Source organism: Microplitis mediator, chromosome 5 (genome assembly GCF_029852145.1).
Source record: "Microplitis mediator isolate UGA2020A chromosome 5, iyMicMedi2.1, whole genome shotgun sequence".
Classification (NCBI taxonomy): domain Eukaryota; kingdom Metazoa; phylum Arthropoda; class Insecta; order Hymenoptera; family Braconidae; genus Microplitis; species Microplitis mediator.
In genome coordinates, this window is record NC_079973.1 from 11374907 (window position 1) to 11401195 (window position 26289).

A 26289-nucleotide genomic window follows, 5' to 3' on the forward strand; every position below is an offset into this window, starting at 1 on the left:
TTGTGATGTTAGGTTCGTAATTTAGTCTTCTTCAAATGGTCTAGCGACACAAAACCGATCCGAGTGTAAATTTACAAGGTATCCCCAGAAATGCGCGAGCGCTCCAAACTGCTCAACTTGCCCCACTAGTGGAGTTGAATATTTCTAAACAAACAGTGAAATCTTTTAAAACTGGTCCACAGAGTTATTCTATTATTAAATTTTAACAAAATTTGGTTACATACGTTTTAATTATAGATTACATTAGAAGTCATAATAAATATATTTGGAAAGTCTGATCATCTTGTATTTACACATACACATATTTGTATATCAATTTATTGTTAAATTAAAACTCGCTCTTTAAATACTTCCACAAAGCGACGGTTAATTTTGACGAATATATTAAGCGTGCAATAGTATGATGATTCGCTTTATTTTCTGACAATGACCAAGTTATGCACATACACAAAGTACGTATATATGACTTTTTTTGTAATTCTTAATGATATTAATATACGTAAGAACTTTCATATTCAATGTTTATCATATAAAAGACTTCTTGACATTTCATACACTGAGAGAAATTTCGGGTTGTAGTAACTATAATATCACTTTAATGTAAGCGTTTAGTTGAGGTGCTGAGATTCACCGAAAAAAAGGATTTCTTGGCGCGAGAAATATTTCGCAATTTAAAATTCTTGTTCTAACTGTATTACCGACTCAAAAAATAGTAAGAATTCGGTTCATGAAAATCAGTCTCTTGATTTTTAAGTTCCCCCTTTTGACTGTTCAAATTATGGAGAATAGAGAGACCTCTATACCGTTGTCGAAATAAAATTCTAGGTCGTAAAATCTTGGAAGTATGTTAGCCTAGTAGATTGCAGACAAGACTTCTAATTCAAAGTACGTGAGTTCGATCCTGCGCGGGGTCAGTGATTTTTAAAGATTGCATTGGAACATAAAATATTGAGTAACCTTAGAGTCATTTTTTTAATTTAAAAAAGAAAGCACATGTGTTAGTATGATAAAGTGCTGACTAGAATTAAGTTGCTAGTGTCTCAAACTAAGAAAATTGAATATTTGGGACAAAATTTTCGTACTATTGTCCGTGTGAAAAAAATTTATTCCAAAAAGATTAAAAAAAAGTTCCGCATGTGGAACTTCTAAACATGAGACAGATTAGAACTTCAAATAGAACTTTTTTGGAACGTTAGTCATTTTAATCGTAAAAAAAAAGTTTTTATGAGCTAGTTTGAAGTCCAAAAATCACGTCGTTGGAAATTTTTTGGAATTTTATATGGACATTCCAAAAAAGTTCCATAATCACCACTTTTGACTTTTTTCGGAAGCTAAAAAAGACGTTCCAAAAAGATTCCAAAAAGTTCCAGAATCACCACTTTCGACTTTTTTATGGACTAAAAAAAGTGTTCCAAAAACTTTCCAAAATCACTACTCTTGCATCTTTTGTCGAATAAAGACTTTCTAAAAACATGCCAAAATAGTTCAAGAATCACTACTTTTGAATTTTTTATAGAACAAAAAAAACGTCCATAAGAAATTCCAAAAAAGTTCCGAGAACGTCCTTTTTTTGCTCTAAATTTGCTCAAAAAAACTTTTTTTTTACCATCAAAATTACTAACGTTCCAAAAAAGTTCCATTCGAAGCTCTAATCTGTCTCATGTTTCGAAGTTCCACATGCGGGAATTTTTTGGAATCATTTTAAAACGAATTTTTTTTTAAATCCTAAAAAATTCTCCTATCAGTGTATCTCATAATTTAAATGATATTCACTACCATTGAATTTAGTTTAAAAATTTTACTATAACTAAATGATAACTTTTGCCCTTATTCTCTCCGTGTGTATTTATTCTACATCTAAACCGAGAAATGTGAGTTCCCGCATCGCAACAATGAACTTCAGTTCCAATCTCGAATCGCGGCTGCAAATAAATATATTCTAGAACCTCATTTGAACCTCTATGTTGCGCTTATTTCCGTTTTTGCACTATAGAGGTTCAAACGAGGTTCTATTTTTCGACTAGGGTTCAATAGTTGACATGCGACGTTAAATGCCTGCCTAAACCTCAACTAAACGCTTTTAATAGACGTGTTATAGTAACTGCAACTCAAAATTTTTTTGAGTATAGCATTTTTCATCGAGCAACCAAAACTATAGTGAAAGAATCATAAATCTTTCAATTAAGTTAATTGATTATTTCAAATGACCATAATCATTAATCATATCCGATCGTACATACAAAGAGAATCTAAAAGAATTCAAGATAAACTCATAATCAATTGAGCTAATCATTTTCAGTAAACGAGAAAATTCCTATTGTTTATTGTGTGTAATAAAATTCGCCATATATTTCCGTTTCTCCTTTGTACTGCCACTTATAAAATGATTTGAAATTATTTTCTAATGATCATGAAAAGAAAAGTTATTAAAGTAAAGGCATTCAATAAATTGATAAAGAAATAACAGAAAATGTTTTATTTGAGACATAATTTATTTAATGGGTAAATTTTCTTGCACGTGCCCTGGTTAAATATACAAATCGTTTATTCGAATATAAATTGCCATCGTAAGTGTGGTTATTCACATCGAATGCGCATATCTAGGATCACGTCGACGGATGGTGGTAGTACATGTGCTCACGGGGATTCGAAGTAGGCCGCCTGTTGCTGCGCTGTATATGCCAAGATGCGCCATGGGGATTCTTGATCTTTGATGCTTTTTCAGTCGCCTTTCGGTTCACAAACCCCCCGAGGAGGCAAAAAGGATCACCCTCAGCTTTTAAAATTTACGAGCTCGGCGAGCTAAGGACTGGGGAATTCTCGAGGTTCACAACAAAAGAGTTTTCGGTTTTTAACATAAAATTCAAGTACCGCATTACATAACCGATTATAATTTTGTATAATATCGCGGCCAAGTAGGAGCATCATACCAAAATTTAGAGTCTTGGTACAATTTGTTCACATTTTCGGAACATATTTGTATGCATTGATGAAGATTATCAAATCGGATCAAATTTTTTTTGTTCGACTAATCGAATCGATTTAACTGAAAATTTACTATATATTTTTACAGTATATTGAAATCAGAAGAAAAAAAGTATGAAATCTATATCGACATATTCGATGCTTTGGAGTTAAAAAATGATGTAATAAAAAAAAATATTTTTTAACTGTAATACCAACCAGAAAAGTAACAATTTTTTTTTTTTTTTTTGCTGAAATTATCATTTACTGAAAAATATTTTCAAACTCCTGCCGTGAGAACTGAAAATTAAAATAAGGAAGCAAGCTATTGATTTTAGTCCGGTTTCCAGCTTTGAAATTTTCGCCATATGTTGACAATTTGAGGTCTTAGGTAACTTTTTTGACCATTTTCAGGTCGATACAAGTTTGTGTGCGTGTGTGCGTATATAAATATTGTATAACTTCTTATTGACTTTAACCGATTTACGAGTTTTCAACTAAAATTTTTTATTAACTTTGAGAAGTGATCAAAATTTAGCGATTTATTGGTCTAACAATTTTCCAATTATCGAAAAAATAAATAAAAGTTTTTTGTTTTTTAAATAATTAGAATTTTTCGACCGATTAATTTTGAAATATAAATATCTTTAGGCTTTCATGAATTCCTCCAATTATTGCAAAATCATCAATCGGTAAATTAAGAAGATAAAAATTAGGAACTAAAATTTTTTGAGTTTTCATTTTTCTGCATATATTTTACCCGAAAAACGAAAATTTTCCGTTGTATTTATCAGCTCAAAACCATCATTAATAATGTTCTTAGATTTGAGGAGTCCGTTTTTTAGAAGTGATGTATTATATAAATTGTTTATATTTATTCAAGTTATCATACGTATTCTTATAAAATATCTACTCACACGAGTACACTTAAAAAAATATTTAACGGCATGTGTGAGATTTTCTACGCTCCAGAAATATCTTTCGTAGGCACCTTACCTCGACCCTTGTTGTACTTTGTCACATAAACTCTGATTTCTTTGTGTACTTAAAATTATGACCTATGTAAAGACTTCTTCAAATCCAACCGTGAAAAATTATTTTTATTACCAGCTGACACTTATTGAACAATTTTAATGTTCGATTGTTTAATATGGGTGCCAAATAAAAACATTATTTATTAGAGAAAGATAATGAAATATAGACATCGGTCATGGCGCATAAGCTCGCATCCTATACGAAAATGTTTGCAACAAAAAAATATATGATATATTATATTGTATATTATAAAAAATCACATAGAGATTTTGGCCGATTTAATATAAAATTATAAACAATAGTAATTATATGTATTCCATGTATGTAACTTATATGTTTTTTATATTAAGCTATATATACATTTACATTTACCTTATAATATATTGTATTGATATATTCCTTTTGTATTCAAAACATATAAAATTTTTATATGAAATGAAATATATGGTAGCATATAATTTATATTATATATGGCACCATACATTTTCTTTGTTATATTTAAGCATTTATTTTATTTGGTATATGTAGGGGAGGGAGGGGCAAAAGGGGGTACTTAAGGAAATAGCAAGTTTTTGAGGACTCAAATACGCTATATCTTTTTTTTTTAATGATATTCAAAGTAAATAGAAGAAATTTTCAGCTACCGTTGAAAAAAAAAATTTTTCATTTCTGCGGGCAAAGTGGGGTACCCCCTAAAAAAAGTAAAAAAAAAAAATTTCTGGATTTTAAACGAATTTGATCGAGTTGAATTTTTTTGTAAGTAATTTACATGAAGAAAAATTATATTTTACATGTTTATTGGGGACAAAAGAAGAAAAAAAAATTTTTTATTGGTTTTTATCATAAAACAAACGTCATTAATATTTTTCAACTGACAATTGATTTTTGAAAACGTTTATCAAAAAAAATTCAAAGTAACGCTTAATTATATTAACAGAAGTGATTTTGGAATGTTTAAAAACCATTAAAAATATAAAACTTTTTTTTATAAAATTTTGGGGGTACCCCGTTTTGCCTACCCTACCCCCTTTTGCCCCCCCCCCCTTCCCCTATATGTATATGAGTATATATATATATTTGCATCAAATTAACTAATTTTGAAAATTTTAACTACAATTTGAAGAATACATTAAAATTTAGATCTAATTTAATTGGAGTTAGTCATATACGAATAAGAAAGTTTTTTTTTCCATACACAATATAAATATATGTTTTTATATATGATCAGAATATAGTTTTCGTATATGACAAGAATATATATTTTCATATATGATAAAAATATATTTTTTGTATAAGATTGACATATATATTTTATATATGCTAAACATATACGGACTCGTATATGACGAATATTATATTATTTAATATAAAAAAAAATATATCAGAAAATATAGTTAAATTGGCTACATATATTTTCTGACATTTATCATATATTTTGACCATGTATGTTATTTTCATACGGGTAGATTTTGAAATAAATTCGCAAAATTGCTACTGGAATATGGAAAAAATATGTTTTTTTTAAATGTCTTGAAAATTACAATATAAATAAAAAAAAAATTGAGTTTTAAAAATATGTCCTGTTAGTCATTTTAAATATTTTTGGTATGATAACAATTATGATATAATAATTATGTTATTTCTAAAAGAAATCATCATAAACCGGAATCACGATAATGGTGAGAAAAAGATTTTATTCTGTGGGTGGTAGAGAGTACAAAATGTTTGATGTAAAGGCGGTCCTACTGCGCGTCTCGACGACCCAGGGCCATAAATAAATGCTAGCACGAGGCTTACTATCTTTTCACAAAGTACAGCTTCGCACAGACTACTGGGTATAACCAGGAGACACGCCAGAAGTGATTAAAATGGACAGTCTGCTTCCGACCTGAATCAGGGTGATTATTTCATAATTCATAGATCCCCTCACGATTTAGATCTATAACTAAAGTATCTTGTTCTCTCGGTTTTAAAAGTTCGGATCCCGCATTTAGAGTTTTCATAAGAGGTGCTGATAACTTCTCAAATAATGTATAAAATATGAATACAAGAAATTGAAAATACTCAAAAAAAGTAAGCTTCTAAATTATCTAAAATTCATCATGAATATTATGGACAATTGATTAATTAATTAATCAAACGTTAATTTTTTGAACGATGTTTCATCAATTTATTAATGTGACTTCTTTAAGTTCTCGAAAAAGCAAATGATTACAATTCTAATTTATAAATACAATAATTACCCCTCAATAAAAGGAACGATTAGAAAAAGAAATATTTTAAATACTTTTCAATGCTTTTGAATACTTTGAATATTTTTGAATTGCTTTTCTTATGAGCATTTAACATTGAAAATCGTTCCGAATCGTTTGTTTTAATTAGGGACTTAATAATGTAATCTAAGCTCAAATCTGTTGATTATTAGTCAAATAAAAATTTAAATATACGGTCATCAACAAGAAACTTCGGCTCTTTACGATAAAAAATTAATTACAACATTCCTAATTTTCTTATATCAATTAATCAAACAATTACTCAAGTTTAAAGTAATATGTCTATAACAGTTCACATGTCAAGAATAATTCACAGCTAATAATAAGTAAACTATATCACAAACTATACATAATTGTTAGATGCTTAACTTATAGGTAATTTTAACTGAAATTGATATATTAGAAAATGCCTCTCATTTTTAAGACAATGACGCGACTTATTTCAAAATATTTCTATATAAACTATTAAGGCTTTGCGTATCAGTACGCACATTCACAGTCCGATTCATTGCAATAAAAACCATTTCACTAATGTTCCTTTTTTTTTTTTTTATTTATTTATCAAATTTATAATATTAAGTACATAAGTTACATAAAAACTAAATAAAATGACCTATTTAAGTATTTTTTGGTATTTAATATTCGGAATGTTGACTGATGTTAACAGTGTCTCTCATCCTGGCTGTTCTTGATTTGTTGTATTTGTTTAATTATTTATTTATAAGGTATAGACTGTGTTATTCCTTGTCTATTCGTTCTTGTTTTTAATTTTAGCTGTTGGGAAAAAAATATTTAGAAAAAATAAAAAACCCTAGCTTTTGTCTTTGTTCCCTTTTATCCGATTGACCTCATGATTGAAAATAGAGACTTTATCAAAGTAGGCTGTTTGCAACACACGATTTATGTTAAATTTTCACAAAGCTTCTACCTGTGTATTAAGATAAATATGATTAAGACAATAGGTCTTTTAAGAAAAAATATCAACGATGAATACAAATTTTCTTTTAGCGATAAAATCTATTTGAAAGGATAATCCATATATATAAATATAACACATCGTTAATATTATTGTTTTTCTAATGATTTATAAAATCAATCAAAAAGACACAGTTAGAGTTGTTTATTAGGAAAAGAGAGTATATATACTACAGTCTATGGTGGCTCGGAGCTCATAAGTTTTTGTGTTGAACCTCAAATACTCATCGTTTGAGTAGCATTTCGTACGCGAACACGTCAGACTCGCAGCTGACTGCATTGTTCCCTTTGTAGAAGGTAAGTCATTAATTTTCTGGTATTGGAATATACAACGTAGCATCTCTCGCGCCCTTGTCTAGATATGAATGTGGACGCGTGCGTGTTTGTTTAGTAAGTTGAATACACTGCGAATTTATATCACAAATCTAAAACGTTTTGTTGGATCCCTTGGCCATTATCAATTAATAAATGATGAGTTTTTTATTGTTCATTATCAGATATGTATATTTTTAAATTCTTCGCATCACGGTATTAAATTTAAAAGTTGACATTCATAAACGTTTTTTTAATCTGTGAATAAATGGATTACATATTTATAATTAGGATTATAGATAATAATAGGTTCTTGAAAGTTCAATGAAGTGTAGAGTACACTCAGAAAATTAAGTAATTGTGTTTATTATGGTAAATTTTTAATTCCAATCATTTGAATGGTTGGAACGGTTTTCAATGCAAAAATAGTTAGTGTTATAATTTTTTTTAATAGAATTAATAATTATTGGATGATAACTTCTGCAATAATTTTCGTAACAGTTACTATCAGGATGGTAACAATTACCATCAGGAAGATAACAGTTACTATCAGGATAGTAATTAATATTATTGATTGCAATGAAAAAATTGATCGAAAATTCAATAATTTTCAAGTACTGCAGCAAAATTGTAAATTTTCGAATACAAATATGATGGCAAACATACTTAAGTTTTATTTAGAAAATTTTTACAAGAAAATGACAATTTTTTAAAAGTTAAAATACAAGTATTAAAATTATTTATATTATAAACTCTTGATTGGCGTACTAGCCCTATCTTAATTTTACTTTCAAATTGTAAACAAATATTTTCTATTTAAATCCAAAATTTAGTAATGTACATTTTATTGTTTAAAATTTTGAAATAAGTTACCGTACAGTCGTCGAGATCAGCGTAAAATAAAAATTTCCAAGCGAGAGAGCTTCTGTCAATAGCTTTGAATGATTGAGTATGCGATTCAAAATAACAATCATCCAAGCACTGAGTAATTAATAAAATTTGGTCATTATCAACATTTAGTATTTTTTGAACCTTGTCACTATATTATAATTTCTGATGGTAACTGTTACCACCTGGATTATAAATGTAACTATTTAGAATAATAGTATTAATTAACTCTAGTTAACATACAGGATTGTAACAATTATTATAAATATGGTGAATATTACAATCTAGATGATTTATACAATCATCTAAATAATATTCACTACTATCGGATTGATAGTAGAAATTTTACCATACCTAGATAGTAGTTTCTATTATTTAATTTTCTGAGTGTAAAGCTTGTTTCAACTAAATCCTCTCCTTTTTTGTCTTGGAGTAACTGACAATTTTGTTCTGCTTGATTTATAATAACGAATATAATAGCGTCAATTAATATAATTCGCTTGTTGTTCTTGAATCAACGCCTGATTTGAGTTGACGGTAAAGGAACATGATTTGTGTTGATCCTATTTTAGTTTTGCAAGAATTCCCTTGTGGCTTTAGAGGTTTGATTTATTTTTTAATAGCTTGTTGACTTGTCAGATTAAAAAGACCAGAGACACGGTAGAATCTTATTTTTTAAGAAAATACAGCGATGGTTTGAAAAATAAAGAGAAATAGACGTAGGCCGTATCGCCTCTGGACACAGCGGAGCTAATAAGAGCGTTGAGTCTCAGCAAGGCATGTTCAAGTCTTATAGTTTCAGAAAAATTTATATTTATGCTTTCTCTATACATAATTCAATGTCATTAAAAATATAAGTATTCAATTTTGATCAATAGTATTTATTTTTAGTGTGGATTTGATCACTCGACCAAACTTACACGGCAAATTCACTTCTAAAACAAGTGTGTTGTGTCAACATACTGTAGATGTGTTGCATGTTTAAGGTCATAAGCAAACTATAATTTTTTGAAGCCACTTTTGATATATTTCGTTGTTTCAATGTTTCGTTGTCTTTGACCAATAGCACGATATTCTTGTCCCAAGTATTTCATTCTCTTGGTTTGAGACACTAGCGACTTGATTCAAGGCGGCACACTATCATACTAACGCATGTACTTTCTTTTTTAAATTAAGGAAATGACGTCAAGGTTACTCAATATTTTGACGTTCCAATTCAATTGTTCAAAAATCACTGACTTTAGACGGAATTGAACTTGCGTCCTATTAATTAAAAGTCTCGTCTGCTTTTCACTAGGCTGACATACGTCTGAGGTATTAGAACTTAAAATTTTAACTATAAATACTACGACAATCATGTAGAGGTCTCTCTATTCTCCACGGTTTGAACATTCAAAAGGGAGTAGTTGGGTATGATCGACCCTCACAAAATCAAGAACATATGAGATGCACTCCATTTTCAATCTTCTGTACTGTTTTTATACCGTGATATAAAAAAACACACTTACATCTACACAACACTCAAATAAACAATCCTGATATCGTTTAAAATCCTTGAGTATAAATTATTCTAAATGAATATCCAATGAAAAAAAAAATTCATGCTCATTAATTAGTCTAGAAGTATGTAAACATGAAATCTTCTGAATGACTTAATACGCCGGGCTCTTTTTTTTATAAGCTTCGGAAACTCGTTGAATTGTGAAGATACACTTACATATGTGCGTTTATAAATTTTACTTAAAGAACAATTAAATTAATGTAAGTATAAGTTTTAAAGAGGTTCGTGAAAATTTAAATAGCCAACTTATTATAGAGTGTCACATACGAGAGATTAATAGAAATATTGAATAATTTCAATAACCAAGAAGATAAATATTAAATTTATTATAATTTAGTATTGAATCATGAAAAGAATAATACAAAGAATATATATAAGAGACATTAAAGTATCTTAAAGATTGTCGGTTTCGTTTGAGTCGCGTGCGTCGAGTGATCGAAGTAAAGCGTGATGGATGAAGCATCTCTCCATTCTCGTATCCACGATCATCCACAATCCAAAGGTCCATTTCAATCCCTCGCTTCTTCTGTAAACATGTAAACCATACTCCTCTGTCAGCTTATTCAGACTCGGAGTTCTAATACAACTTTACGGTAGTATGTGTTGAGAGAAATTTTTATCGTAGAATTCACACAAAACTCTTCTTCATGTATCTCTACGCTGTCAAGAATATATTTAAAATATAATATAAAAAAAAAAAAAAAAAAAAAAAAAAAAAAAAAAAAAAAAAAAAACATCCCAACATTTTAAAGTATCTTTATATAAAAAAAATATATAAATCTTAAATTAAATGCGTTTTCAATTACCAATTCTGCTAGAAACTTTCATGATTCGACCGAATTTCGTCTATTAGTTTTAGCAGAACTATATAGGAATATATTTTTTTTCTGTTAATAGATTGTTCGAGAGATATCGCGTGTTGATTGAGTAAAAATTGATTTAAGTCACTCATTCTTAAATCAGTATATCATTTTGTCAGACTTGTCATTCAATTGATAGAAAATTTACCTATTTGAGTGGCCTGTAAAATGAGTGTAGAAAGTATTTGTGAAGGAAATGTCCAATAAGCGACAGAAATTACAATCGTAATTTAAGTAATCATTATTTACTGTAGCATATCCACCGTCTATACAGAGGTGAAAATTTTTATACTGTTTCCTTTTACTCAAAAATGAGTTCAGCAACCAGCTTACATTATCTTGTGATATCGATGAAAAGTATTACGCAATCCTATTGAAAACATGTTCTTACTACGAGTCTAGAAGGTGATACGTTGCATCACATCTGTAGTTCTTGTTATCAAAAGTATTATTAAAATTATCATTTGTTCGTTCATTAATTTGTTAAAATATATACTGTTCCAAGTTTCTTAAAGATATTTAATAGGTTAATTACAAATGACTCATATAATAATCCCGAGTCAAAAACCGAATTGTTTAGTCCTCAAAGGCCTCAATTCCTTTGATGTTTTACTTGCCGCCCAGAAAGTAACTCTACTTTAGTACTCAAAATCCTCAATGAGAACTATGAGGTCTAAATGCGAATAATTTATCGATTTTAAATCATAGCTAAGGTCTCAAAATCCTCAACGAATGAAAAGTTATATTTCGGAGTTAGAAAAATTTTAGATAGAAAAGGGAGGGGAGAGAATACGTCGAAAGAGATTTTTGAGGTTCAAATGCGGATCAAATTGTTCCTATATGTTTTGAGTATTTTGAGGCTCTAATCCAGATCATTTTATTCCAGTTTGGTCCTCAAAGTGGTAAAATGGGTCGTAACTACTACTTTGAGGACTAAACTAGGATAACTTTCTATACTGTTGTCAATCTTCAAATTCTACATTGATCCTCAAAAACCTCATTGAGAACTTTGAGACTTAAATCCGAATTTGTTTTTTGACTCGGAAAGTGTATGATTATTCACTTCATTACATAATTTTAATCATTTTACTTTTATACTGACTAGTTCTATCACGTAAAATGTACACAATAGAACACACTTAAGTTGAAGTTAAAAAAAATATAGTTTAACTACAATAATCTACCTCCATTATGAACGTGTGCTGTTTTTAGGTGAATAATAAAATATATGCGAGTAAGATATCTCAATATGTATTTTATATTTATAAATTTTTAAAAAATGTGAAAGCTATAAAAAATAAAGGTTTCTTTTTTTTTTTTGTACGAATCATTAATTTTTTGAAGGAAAAGTTCATACCAAAGACAACATAATGATACTTACACATTTTTATTAAAAATTTATGTCCCTAATATTTATACACCATAAAATTTTTAAAAATAATTAATTGAATTTGCACTAACATGATTTGAACCATCCGAGGAATGAGAAGATCATTGATTTCGTAATACACGTACTGATCTAGGATTTCTTGAATTTACTTTGACATGCAGCTGTTTAGTCGGCACTGGTCGCAAATCAAAAGTCGCGAGTTTACAGACTGTAGCTATATCCTTTTCTACCCTTCTGTAGTAAGGAATGACGTGCAGTTAAGTAAATTTAAATTGTATGTAGATCAACCATCATTGCTGCATAACATTGGCTATAAGCCAGAACATAGCGTTTAAGTCGTCTACTCCCATTAACGCTCTTTCGAAGCTGATCTTCGGAAACAGAGCAAAACCACGTAACTATATATAGTCTTATTCACGTTACCAACCCAGTAGAATTTTTCCTCAAGATTAAGAAAAATTGCATTTAAAAAAACGGCTTACACTCATTTATATGGCATTTTGACGTACGTCGATCTGTCAAAAAAACTAACGCACATGTATATTAACAGTTACATCAATAAAGGTTACAATATTGCGTACACTGAAAGAAAAGTTTTTGCGTGAAAATGGTCCCCGAGGACTTTAGACAGTAACCTTGGTGTGAACTGACCGCATAGAATTTTTTCGGTGTGAAGCATTAAACGGTGTACTTTTAACATGGTGTGGGGGTTATCGATTACACCATTCGGTGTTATTAGCTCAAAACTCATACATTGTCCGATCATATAATCTGTAGTTAAAGATGACCAAATACACTGTGAATCGATGTGTTTCAATTTTGAACACCTAATAAGTGTTTAATTGTCATTTGAATACAATGTAGTCTAAACGTTTGTAAGTGTGAAGAAAGCGACTACAACGTATTTAAATGGCAACAAAACACTTAGGTATTTAAAATTTGAACACTTCGATTCACAGTGTAACTGTTTTTAATATTAAAATTAATTAATTTAACTTTAACTTCAAAAATTATCAATGATTCTTACTATTTAAGAAATGATTTCTCAACTATTTTAATTTCTTATAAGAAATCATTTCTCAAATAGTAAAAAATATTTGTTAAATACAAAGAAATGATGTTTAAGAAATGATTTCTTAAATACTAAGAAAAATTTTTTAAATGCTAAGAAATCCTTCTATCAGTGTATGTATATATGCAGTGTGCAACTTTGTTATAAAATTTGTGTGCTTTCCACTGATGAAAAATATCCATTCTTAAATTCAATCACATAATAAGTAAAACACTCTAAATCGCTTTTTATCGATTTGGATCTTCTTATCGATATACTGATTTGTATTGTAGATCTGAATCGAAAATTACCTAATATGCATATCAATGACTGAACAATCTATGGCCGTTTAATAAAATACACATAAGTGGCTTGTTTGTTTCGGTTGATTCGAAGTACTTTTTTTTTTTGTTTTTATACTCTGATGGTTTTCTTTAATTACGTACATTTACAGTACAGATATACTGTATTATTAAAAATAAAATTAAAATCCGATAAACTAGAGTTCAAGAGCCGAGTGAAAAACATATATGACATATCTCTTTTGTATTTTCTATGTAGATACATTCTCATAGATCACGACACAGAAGCGAAAGAGTTTAAAGACCACCTAGTCAGTAAGATTTAATCACAACTGACAGTATAACAACCATCAGTACGTTCTTTGTTTTGTTATTGATGATTCTTTCATTTTAGACGATGGAATAGATTTTATTAATAATTTGTTTTTTTTTTTTAATAAATTTGTACAGGAATATCTCCTTATATACGTCAGTTATAATATAGTAATGTGATCAGTTAGATGAAAATAAAATGTATAAACAAACAAATCTTAATTATTTATACTCAGATATGGGAATAGTTCCTATATCGTTATGCTAATCGTTTTTGTACCACTATGATAACGCTTACCATAATAGTATAGGAACAATTACTACAACATTACAGTAACCACTATTATTTATTATGGTACCCATTGCCATAATATTATAAAAGCCGTTAGTACTTATTATGGTAATGATTTCCATAATATGGGGAATTTCTAAACGTTATTGTAACCATTACCATACAATAATATAGGAACGATTGCTATAATATTATGGAAACGGTTACCGTGATGCATAGGGTTTATTCCCATATGCACCGAATAACGGATACAATGAGAATTAAAGGTATATTCCTAAGTGATTACAGGAACTATTCCCATGAGTATGAAACTCATTACCACACTGTAAAAAATCACCGGAGTATGTCCAAGCGGTGTAGGTGTTAAAATTATCGGTGTTAAATTTACCCCCAAAAGCGGTGCGAAAATAACGCCGCCACCGGTGTAAATATTCTAAACCGGTGTTAAAATAACGCCGCCGCCGGTGTAGATATTCTAGACCGGTGTTAAAATATTTTATTTTGTGAATATTTTTACTTACTCGATTATTATACTAGTTGATAAATGATATTTTTTATTAATTTTCATAAAGAACTGACATTTTTTGTGTTTTATAATCTTTAAAGTTAATACTCCAAGCAGACGCAATTTACCCCGCTTTTACACCGGCATTACTCCGCTTTTACACCTGTTACCCCGCTTTTACACCGGTATTACTCCGCTTACCCCACTTTAACACCGGTATTTTTAACACCACCGAATTACTCCTCCTACACCGGTGTAATTTCATTTTTACACCGGGCGGAGTTAAAACGAGTCCATTTTTAACACCGCTCTTTTTACAGTGCATAATTTGGTCACGATATAGGAACTATTAACATATAGGGGAGAGGGGGGCAGAGTGGGCCCCTTAAGGAAAATTTTACGCGTTTACCTCTTTTTAGACCCTTGATACTTATTTTTACTTCATTATTCTTTTTATAATTTTTCCCATAGTAATGGAAACTTTTTCAGAAATCTTGGTCGTACATCCCATAATTTCTAGTAACCATAACCATAACTATATCGGTATGGGTTGATATTTCATAAATCTGCTAGGATCGGTTACCATGGTAAATTATGGAAAATTATGCATAATTTTTTATCCATGTATAGATAAAGATTTAAAATTATAAGAATTTAATTACACGGAAAAAAATGATGCTCAAAATTTTAATAGTTTGTAGTTTATTTTTGACTTAAAATTAGTATATTTGTATACTAATGTCAAACCAGGATCATTATATATTACAAAGTGGCTATTATTTATATTAAAATTTGGTACACATAGAAGAGCAAAAATTAGTAAACGTACATATTAATATATAAAGATATATACTGAAAGTTGGAATCTATTTATAAGAAAAAGTGGTATCCACGGATACTAAAAATTAAAGAAATCTATAGTAAAAAGTGGTAGCCACATACACTAAGAATTAAAAAACGTTTACAAGAAAAAGTGGTATCCAAGGATACTAAAAATTAAAAACATCTATAGTAAAAAGTGGTATCCACATATACTAAGAATTAAAAAACGTTTACAAGAAAAAGTGGTATCCAAGGATACTAAAAATTAAAAACATCTATAGTAAAAAGTGGTATCCACATATACTAAGAACTAAAAAACGTTTACAAGAAAAAGTGGTATCCAAGGATACTAAAAAGTAAAAACATCTATAGTAAAAAGTGGTATCCACATATACTAAGAACTAAAAAATATTTACAAAAAAAAGTGGTATCCACGGATACTAAAAATTAAAAATAAAAGATTCAAATTTTTGCTATCCACAATGTAAAAAAGTAGTATTTACAAATACTAAAAATTTAAAATAGGAAACTTGTTATCAGTAAATGAAGATACCAAAATTTATTATTTAAATATTAAGGAGATTCTTAGACGGTGCCCTCCACCATTAAAAAATCCTCGATGACCTTGACCTGTCATAATTGTATTAAAATTTGATTGTTTAAGAAAAAACTACAGTATTTATAAAAAAAGGACAACGTAGTTCCAATTTCGGTAAATTATATAATTTTTTAAAAATTACTTCCAGTTCTTATCAATAATAATGAAACAAACATCATAACTTAGTCTTAAATTTTTTAAACAAATTTTATATAACTCTTAATTGAAAACACCTGTAAGTAATTCTTTATAAACTATATACTTTATCAAAACGATATACTTTAGCAAAATTGTACTTGTGTTATCCTCTTTAAAATTAATGTTTTTTTTTCAATTAATTAATAAAATTTTAATACGATTATTACAGCTTGATGACATTGAATATTTTTAAAGAGTGGGAAGGGGTCCCATCTAAGAATCACCTCAAAATAATCGAAACATGTTTATCAAAACTTATTATTAATAAAGAAAAAGTAGTATCTACATATACTAAATAATAATCAATTAATTTCAGGTACCTAACAAATAGAATACCAAAAATTGTAATTTTTTTTTTTATTCATTAATATTTAATAATTTGTTTAATTAATATCAACTATAACATAAATTTCAACAAAACAAAAAAAAAGACATTTTTTTTCTATGTCAAGAAAAAAAATAAAAAGCGAACAGCTTCCTTGTTCGCTTGTTAGTCTTATCTGGTAGGTTTTTTTTACCTGAAATTATCTGACTACTTTATAATGAAAAAAAATATCAGGTATTCGTTATAAATTTAATAAATTTTTATTAATAAATTTGATAAATAAAATAAATAATCAATGACTTACAATGACAATGAAGTACATAATAATACAAAGTAATAATAAATAAGAAACAGGTAATGTTTACTAAACAACAAGATAATCTATAATTATAACGATACAATCAAAACTTGCATTCAAAACCATCTTTTAGCTACATATTTTTTACCATCGTTTAAACGCGTTTCATACGTGATAATAGTATGACGCAATTCTTTCCATGGAAAATATTTTAATGCAACATTTGAATCTTCACAAACTTCAAAACTTTGAAGATGATTATTAAAACATGTGGTCAGTTGTCTTGTCAATACAAGAAGTTTATAAAATGGATGTATAATTATATAATCAACAAAAAAAAAGTCAGGGCCATTTTCAGATGCAGACATTAAAACCAATCCGGGTTTTAAAGTCTCGCCATCAAATGTAACCCACTCTACTGTGGATATTTCATCCGATGAAAAATTAAAATTTTTATAATATTGCAAATTTATAACTTTTATTATTTTACTTGGACCTGTCGTAAATTCTTGATAAATTGGGGGTTGCAAAAAATCATAATTTAATGATAATGAACTTTTTAAAGCTAGGGTGTAAAATATATTTTTTCTACTAATTGAAATTAGAGCTGATGTTTTTATTGGCCGATGTTTACGTTCAAACGACATCCCCCCTATATGGCAGACAGGTCCCATTAATCGCATAACTCGAGGATAATGCAGTAAAAAGTGATGCTTCGGTTTGAATGAATTGGGGAATAATTTCTGTAGCAGAATTAAATAATCAGAAATTAAACCGTCAAGTATATCCTCAGATCCAAACTGACAAAATTTTTCTGTAGTGAAAAGAACGATTTGTTGTAATAAAATTATTAGTTGCCAATGCTCACATTCTGGCGGAACTAAATGACCTATTATCATAGGCAAATTTCGGATTAGAGTAAGCATTTCTGATGCAGTCATGATACACCGTCCACTTTTTAAATGAGAATCTAAGAGTTTAGGGGGTTTATTTTTTGTGTCATTTAGTTTATAATTAAAACCTTGGATTAGTGAATTAAGATCGTGAAAAGAAAAAAAAGGGTTTTCTTTAGATATAAAATATGAAAAAATTTTACTCAAATCGTATTGGCAAACACCCTCTAATAAGTCGTGCATAAAATCTACTACAACATTATCTATAAAATGAAAATCATTCAAATCTTTAAATTGACTAGGTTTCGATACACCTGTTAAGGTTATATTATTTAAAAGAAGATCCTTGTCATAACTATCTTTAGTTCTAAGTTCACATTCAGATTCACTGTATATCATGTTTATATCTTTTCGTTGTGTTTTACAAAAACGACAAAAAAATGTTGCTTGAAAGCTTTCAGCTAATCCAAACATTTGATGGAGTCCTAAGTTGTCGCCTGTTATAGTGATGAGTTTAAAAAATATCTTTTTAGGCACATTATCCACGGTTACTGTGATTCCTTCACTTTCTAAATTATTTAATTGGTCTACAGCGGGCTTAAAAGCATCTGGATTATTAGTATCAAACGAATTAAAAATTCCAAATAAAAAAATATTCGATAATTTTGACTGTAATTCTGGTGTGAGACAAGGTATTTTTAAATACAGAGCACCGCATTTTTGAGTACCTTTATGGCTACCTAACGGATTATTTATTTCAAACTCGTCGAAAAATAAAATTAATGGTAATATAAATTTGTCTCCAAAGTTTTTCATTTTTTCTTTCCACAGTTGCCCTTGAATTACATTAAAAATTATATTTGAACTACTGTACAGAAAATTAACATAGTTTACAACTTTATGATATATTTGTGGTAGGCTAAAAAATTTTGTTAATACTTGATTCATCGGTATATATTGTGCTGTTATTGGTATTTGTTTAATGACTTGTGTACCACGAATATTTCTAAAATCAGAGTAAAAGCCGATATTATGACTGTACGGTTTAATTAATGTACCTTTATCAACAAAGTATTGGAAGTGTTTGTGCTCCGTATCAAAATTTTGAAAAGGATTTTGAAGTTTGTCAAACATATTTTTAATATCAGTTAATATTAATGAATCTTCACCTAATAATTCTAATCTTGACAAAACTTTGGTACGCAATATATTTATAGCCTGACCGGATAAAAAAAGTGTAAAATCATTTATAAGCATTTGAATACGCTTTCTTGGTAAATCTGTTATGCTGTACCATTTAGCAATCATAAGTGTTATTATAAGATTTAAACTACTTTCAAAATTAAGACCATCGTAAGAATTCTGTGCAAAATCATCCCTTTCGGTTTCTTTAAAATAATCTGTATTCGAATTGTCATCAAAATCATCATCATCGTCGATGTCGTCATAGATAACATTAGAATTTTTATCAAGGTCATCTTCATCATGGAAGTACTCATAATTTGTATTAGAATTTTCAACTAAAATTTCATTATTATAAATTTGAGCTGTGTTTATTATTGTACTTAATTCTGTATCAAGTTGTAAATTATGTTGATTTTCTGTAGTATTAAGTGAATTATTAAGTGAATTTTCATCTGAATGCTTTTGCTTTCTGTGCCGCCAAAAGGAGTAATAAATAGAAAAACTTCGTTGACAATAATGTTCATTGCATTTAAATATTTTTAAAGAAGGATGAACAATTTTTATATGAAGCAACAAATCTGCATTTGTTTTTAATTCTTCTGAACAATAGAAACAAATGAACATTTTGCAAAACTAAGTTCTAATTTTAAAATAATTATAATAATAATAATAATAATGAATAATAGTTAAATTAATTAAATAATAGTAATGAAATTCTAAATTATAAAAAAAATTTGTAATTATGTTTTAAATTGATACTTGTCCAATTAACGTTTCCAAAGCTGTTGGCAAATTATCGTTAGGTAATGATATCCCAAATCCAGCGTTTTGTAAAAATAACCATAGATTCTTAGCAGCAGGTGGATAACTACAATCTAATGAGTGACAAATTCGAATCGTCAGACTTATAGCGTTTACAACACTTTTTACATGATATAATGTATCATTTAAGATGACATAAGCATCTTCCACGTTTCTCAATGTTCCAACAAAAATTGGTACTGGCTGGAGATATCGATGTTGGCTACTCAGTTCTTCCTTCCTTTTATTAACTAGTGATTCAACACTACCAACGTTCTATCAGGAAAAAAATTTTAAATAATAAAACTGTTCGAATATAAAAGGTACAAAAATAATTATAAAGAAGAAACCGTATTACTTACTGGGGTGACAATGAAAAGATCGTTTCTCGATTCTTCATAAGAAGCGCGTCTTTTGGTAATTCTCCTTTTTTTTGGTCCCTGAGATCTTGCCAATATTTGTTCCTCAGGAATATCAACATAAGTCACAGGAACTAAATATGGCAGTAAATGGCATAAGATCGCATCTTGACGTTCTAAATTAATAATAAAATAATAAATGAAAATATGTAATAAGTAAATAAATAAAATAAAACAGTGAATTACGACACTGACGTAAATTTTTTCAATTTTCATAGATAACTATCATGAAAATTTAATTAGAAGCATTAATTGCAGGTGAAAATCGGTTTGTTTGTATAACTAAAATAAATAAAACATGATTTTCAATGAAAATTGCAATGTGACTATTTAAAAATAGATGGTGTATGTAATTAATCAAGATATTGGTTTGGAGTTTATTTAAAAATATTTGTAAAGTACAGTATAAATTTTTTTTTAATTTAATTATTTTTGGATAATTGTAAGTTAATTAAAGTTAATTAAAGTCTTGTTATAAAATCTTACTTATTTAAAAATCAATTATACAAGTTATTAAATAGTTTCAAATGAAAGTTATAGATCCTTAAAAAACTATTTACTTTCAAATTTATATTATCTACAATAATTTACTTATGGACCATAGAAAAATAAATTATTGAAATGAAATAAACTTAAATACATTGTGATTTTAATTTTTATCGCATTTTTGACTCGGAGACTCAAATTATAAAAAAAAAATAAAGTATATAAATAAATTAATTTATAACTATATTTAATTTTATAATTCTGAATAATTTTAACTTATTAATGACTTTTGGTAATATGTTTAAAATTTAAAGAAAAATTTTTGACAGGGTAATTAATAAAAAAAACTAGTGACAATAGATATAAACCTTTTTTTTGTATACATACCACCAATAATAGCATCTAAAGCACCTAAATGTGCCAAATCTTCAGGATTTGTTATTTTTTTATTTTCAGTCAATAGCTTGATTAATTTTAATTTTAAGGGCGGCCAATTTTTATTAAAATTATCTTCTTTCCCAGGGAATAGTCTAGAGAAATCAATTGAAAGCTGCAAAAAAAGTTCAGATTAACTTTCATTCAAACTAATTTTTTTTTTTTTTTATAACTTCATAATTTACCAATTCATAACCGAAAGGACTTTTTAAAACTTTGAATCGGTTCATATACACATGAATTTCTACTCTGTCATATTTTAATAACTTTGATCGATCGGAAAATGATTTCGACCATAAGTCTTTTACGTCATTAAACGTATTAAAATTTCCTTCAAGGAGTTTTAACGTATTCAAATCAGTCTCATCTGTCACATTTGATGTCAAATTTTCATTAGCTCGTGGTTTTGATATCAGTACACCATCTTTCCGTAGAGTACTTTTCCGAAATTCAAAATGCCGATAAAGTTTACCCTTAGGTAAACATTTAATTGTTCCTATTTTTTTATATCCAACGTAATATGACTTTCTCCTTTCCGTTGGACAAAGATTCTTGATGCTTTTCGTATAAATCAGAAACTTTTTTTTTGTTATACTGTACATAATAAATAAAAATAAATTAATTGATTTAATCGTTATGTGTTATTGTAAATCATGAAAAAATATATATAAATATATATACTTAAATTGAGAAATCGTTAGATCATTGCCGAACTTTGCTTTAGCAATTCCTAATTCTCGATCAATTATCAATCGTGTTAATTGATTTCGATGAGTATTTAGTAAGCTTTGGCTTCCATTTTTAAGTGCTAATAAAATCGCGCAGCCTTTTGTGCTTGATTTTAAATATTCTTCTAAATTCTATACAGACAAAAATAATAGAATAATCACTTTGCAAAGTTACATGGAAATAATTTTTTTTTGTTAAAATATAAAATAAATATATACAAGTTGAGCAACATCATCTTCAGTAATTGTTTCTCCTTCATCTGAGTCTATCTCATTTAGATATGGATCAGAACTATTATTATTCAGTGGTTGAGGAAAAGATGCTGGTATTTCTGTGTTATAATCTACATTCATCAAAGTAGCAGAATTGCCAGCAAAAGGATAAATATTATCAATTGACGGAACTACTGAAATCGCGCCTAAAATAATAATGAAACAACAAATAATAATAAAAAAGTTTTAACTACAATAATAATGAAGTAATTTTGATAACAAAGCATACCGTATGCTGGCTGAGGTAACTCAGATGATGCTGTCAGAAAAACATCACTCTGTTCAGTAGAATTAGAATAATGCTACGGCAGTTATTGAAAAACAAATTTCGAATTAATAAGATGTACATATTAAACAAAAATTTTTTAATAAATGAAGATTGATTTTAAACAATATTTATATAAACAATAGGGCGTTTCAAAAAAAATAAAATTTTTTTTTTCTGATTTTTGTAACTAATGAACCATAAATTGCTCTACAATTTCCATTGAGTATTTTTGTAGAGAATTAAACGCTCTACAAAAAAAGTCTCTTATCATTTTTTGATAAATCCATCCGTTCGAAAGTTATTGGAGCTGAAAGTCAAATGTATAGTAAGTTTCGAGATCTTTTTACTTTTCCAGCAAAACTATCGGACTTATCAAACAATGCCATAAGACCTTTTTTGTAGACAAATTTATTTCCTACAAATTATTTGTAATGGAGGTCATTCAAATTCCGCATTGTTTTCTAGTTATTTTCATTTTAATGCTAAGCTCATAAAAAATAATAGTCTTCTAACCGATTTTGAGAACTTAACATTAATATGAAAATAACTAGAAAAAAATGCGGAATTTGAATGATCTTCATTGACAATAATTTGTAGAAAATAAATTTGTCTACAAAAAAGGTCTTACGACATTTTTTAATAAGTCTAATAGTTTCGCTGGAAAAGTAAAAAGTTCTCGAAACTTACTATACATTTGACTTTCAGCTCCAATAACTTTCGAACAGATGGATTTATCAAAAAATGATAAGAGACTTTTTTTGTAGAGCGTTTAATTCTCTACAAAAATATTCAATGGAAATTGTAGAGCAATTTATGGTTCATTAGTTATCAAAAATCAGAAAAAAAAAATTTTTTTTCCTGTGTTATTCTTATGGGAAATCGAAAAGTCCGATGCGGACAACCTTAATATTAATATTAAAGGCTTATATTTTCAGAGCACTATTTTGGCATCTAAATGAAACTTTTGAGCCTGGTCCCAAGAAAAAAAATTTTTTTTTTTTTTTTTTTGAAACGCCCTAATAAACAAACAACTTTCATGTACCTGATTATTATTGTCATTATGGTGTAAAACAAGCGATCGATAATCTTTTAAGCATTTTTTGAATTGAGATGCATCAGACTGGTTCGTAATGACTTCATGTATTTTGTCCTCATTTGTTAAAAACCATAAAGGATGTAAGTTTGCCGCTACACGCGTACAGCAGATAACAGAGTAAACTCATTAAAAAAAGTTTCTTATTAATTTTGTCGAAATTTTTTCTCTTTAAAAAAAAAAAAAAACAAAACAAAAAATCCGAGATGTACGATAAAGACCAGAACTTGATTACTAGATAATCTTGCAATCGTGAAAAATTTTTAATCAAGTGTGCAGATGAAATAAACACAGTACCGCTCATTAACAAGAGAGATAGAAGAAACGGAGAGTTTGTCTCCAAAGGCACAAATTCAAGTCAAGACCTTTCTAACGATACCAAATTTAATAATATTGACCAATTCTATTATATAGATATGCCGGGAACAAAATTTTCCTTATTCTCTTAATAATATCGATTATAATTACATTTTGTGGCTGAACAACTTAAAAAAAATTATTAAAGATGATTAAAGTATATTTTATATGATAATGAAGATAGCTGACATCTAATAATTTTTGAAATTTATTTGAAACGATAAATAATAAAAAAAAAATATTTGAAAAAATTGCACTTATAGTTTTTTAAATTTTCTACATGTACATATTTTTGGTTTTTTTTTTTGTAATTTATTTGTTGAAAAAAAAAATCAGAAAATTTCTAATTGTTGGCTAACTTCAGGATCATATATTTTATAATATTAATTTAGTTTTTAATTATAATTTAATTTAATTTTATAATATTAATTTAGTTAATAGTAATTAACAAATACTACTAAAGACAAATGGTATATTTAATTTTTTTTTTTTTAAATATTCCTCTCTATTGAAGTATAATACGTTTAAAAACGTTAATAGTATAAATTCAACTTTTTTAAAAATTATATTTATTGATAACTTTTTAATAATTCAAAATATTGATACAGCTAATATTAAATTGAATATTAACCCGTCAGCACTCTCGTTATCAGCATCTTGCTCACAGGACACTATTCAACTTATTGGATTTCGCTGTCGCGCAAGCGAGACACTAAAAATCAAGGGAGTACTGACGGGTTAAAAGAAACAGCCGCAAAAGTTTGTATAAAATTAAATAAGGAAATACGTAAAAAAAATAAAACTTACCTTCAAAATTATTATAAAGATGGGATAAATTCCACGATTGTAATAATTTTAAATCATTTTCCGGATCCATATTTGATTAAAAAACTTAAAACACTTAAGATTGACCGGAGCTTACAGCTAGACGCTTCTATGCCGGGTTGAACTCGGACAATGGCATCACTTCGATACTTATTTGTTTATAGACCGCCAACCGTAAACACAAACAGATCCAAGTGACGATCGCATTCATAAAGTAGAGGTCGTGTGGCGTTAAAGAAAAATCAGTATCTAGTATACCAATTTTTCATCTTACTATTGACCACTTATTCAATTCATGTATATAATAAATTCATTTATACTTACGAATAAATAATATTTTATATTAATTATTGGTCAATGGGATAGAATTTATAAAATAAGAGTTACAAATTTTCGGTATTTTTATGAGCAAAAAATCAGTATCTAGTATACTAATTTGTCATTTTATTATTTACCACTTATTCGATTTATGTATATAATAAATTCATTTATACTTACGAATAAATAATATTTTATATTAATTATTGGTCAATGGGATAGAATTTATAAAATAAGAGTTACAAATTTTCGGTATTTTTATGAGCAAAAAATCAGTATCTAGTATACTAATTTGTCATTTTATTATTTACCACTTATTCGATTTATGTATATAATAAATTAATTTATACTTACGAATAAATAATATTTTATATTAATTATTGGTCAATGGGATAGAATTTATAAAATAAGAGTTACAAATTTTCGGTATTTTTATGAGCAAAAAATCAGTATCTAGTATACTAATTTGTCATTTTATTATTTACCACTTATTCGATTTATGTATATAATAAATTCATTTATACTTACGAATAAATAATATTTTATATTAATTATTGGTCAATGGGATAGAATTTATAAAATAAGAGTTACAAATTTTCGGTATTTTTATGAGCAAAAAATCAGTATCTAGTATACTAATTTGTCATTTTATTATTTACCACTTATTCGATTTATGTATGTAATAAATTCATTTATACTTACGAATAAATAATATTTTATATTAATTATTGGTCAATGGGATAGAATTTATAAAATAAGAGTTACAAATTTTCGGTATTTTTATGAGCAAAAAATCAGTATCTAGTATACTAATTTTTCATTTTATTATCGACCACTTATTCGATTCATGTATATAATAAATTAATTTACAATAACGAATAAATGATATTTTAAGCTAATAATTGATCAGTGATATCGAATTTATAAAATAAAAGTTAGTAACTTTTGCAATTTTTAGGCTGGAAAAATCAGTATCTAAGATAGCAATTCTTAATTTGACCAATCATTACTTTTTAATAGATGTACGCCATAAATTAATTAACTTTCACTAATAAGTCACGTATTCATACCTAAAAGTAATAATATTTACTAACTTTTTGAAATAATTGATAGTAGTTTTTAGGAATCTACAAAAATTAGTAAACTACTTTGCAAAAAGTACATAATAGTACTAATTATTGATAAAAGATTTCACTTTTTACTATTATTTATTAATTTTTAATATTCTGTTTTTTCCGTGTACAAAA

General features: G+C 27.8%; 2 protein-coding genes across 2 annotated transcripts in view; one reads left to right on the plus strand and one right to left on the minus strand.

Moving 5' to 3' along the window:
- LOC130667854 (homeotic protein Sex combs reduced-like) overlaps positions 1-26289 on the plus strand; it is a 56616-nt gene that overhangs the window by 13196 nt on the left and 17131 nt on the right. The window lies entirely within an intron of this gene.
- Positions 19736-25035, minus strand: LOC130667853 (uncharacterized). The gene is made up of 9 exons (XM_057469724.1): positions 24707-25035; positions 23492-23637; positions 22411-22483; positions 22128-22327; positions 21862-22040; positions 21366-21774; positions 21133-21295; positions 20203-20375; positions 19736-20116 (listed from the first exon to the last, which is right to left on the minus strand). Exons 1-9 carry the CDS (start codon positions 24774-24776, stop codon positions 19787-19789), a joined length of 1743 nt encoding a protein of 580 aa, XP_057325707.1. The 5' UTR covers positions 24777-25035; the 3' UTR covers positions 19736-19786.

What these genes read in the sequence shown, in the direction of transcription:
- LOC130667853 (XM_057469724.1), bottom strand. Translation starts at nt 24,776, where the DNA reads ATGGATCCGGAAAATGATTTAAAATTATTACAATCGTGGAATTTATCC. An exon ending in TCTTTATAATAATTTTGAAG is followed by an intron (nt 23,638 to 24,706) that starts GTAAGTTTTATT and finishes GTACGCGTGTAG; the next exon opens with CGGCAAACTTACATCCTTTA. An exon ending in GTCCTTTCGGTTATGAATTG is followed by an intron (nt 21,296 to 21,365) that starts GTAAATTATGAA and finishes CTTTTTTTGCAG; the next exon opens with CTTTCAATTGATTTCTCTAG.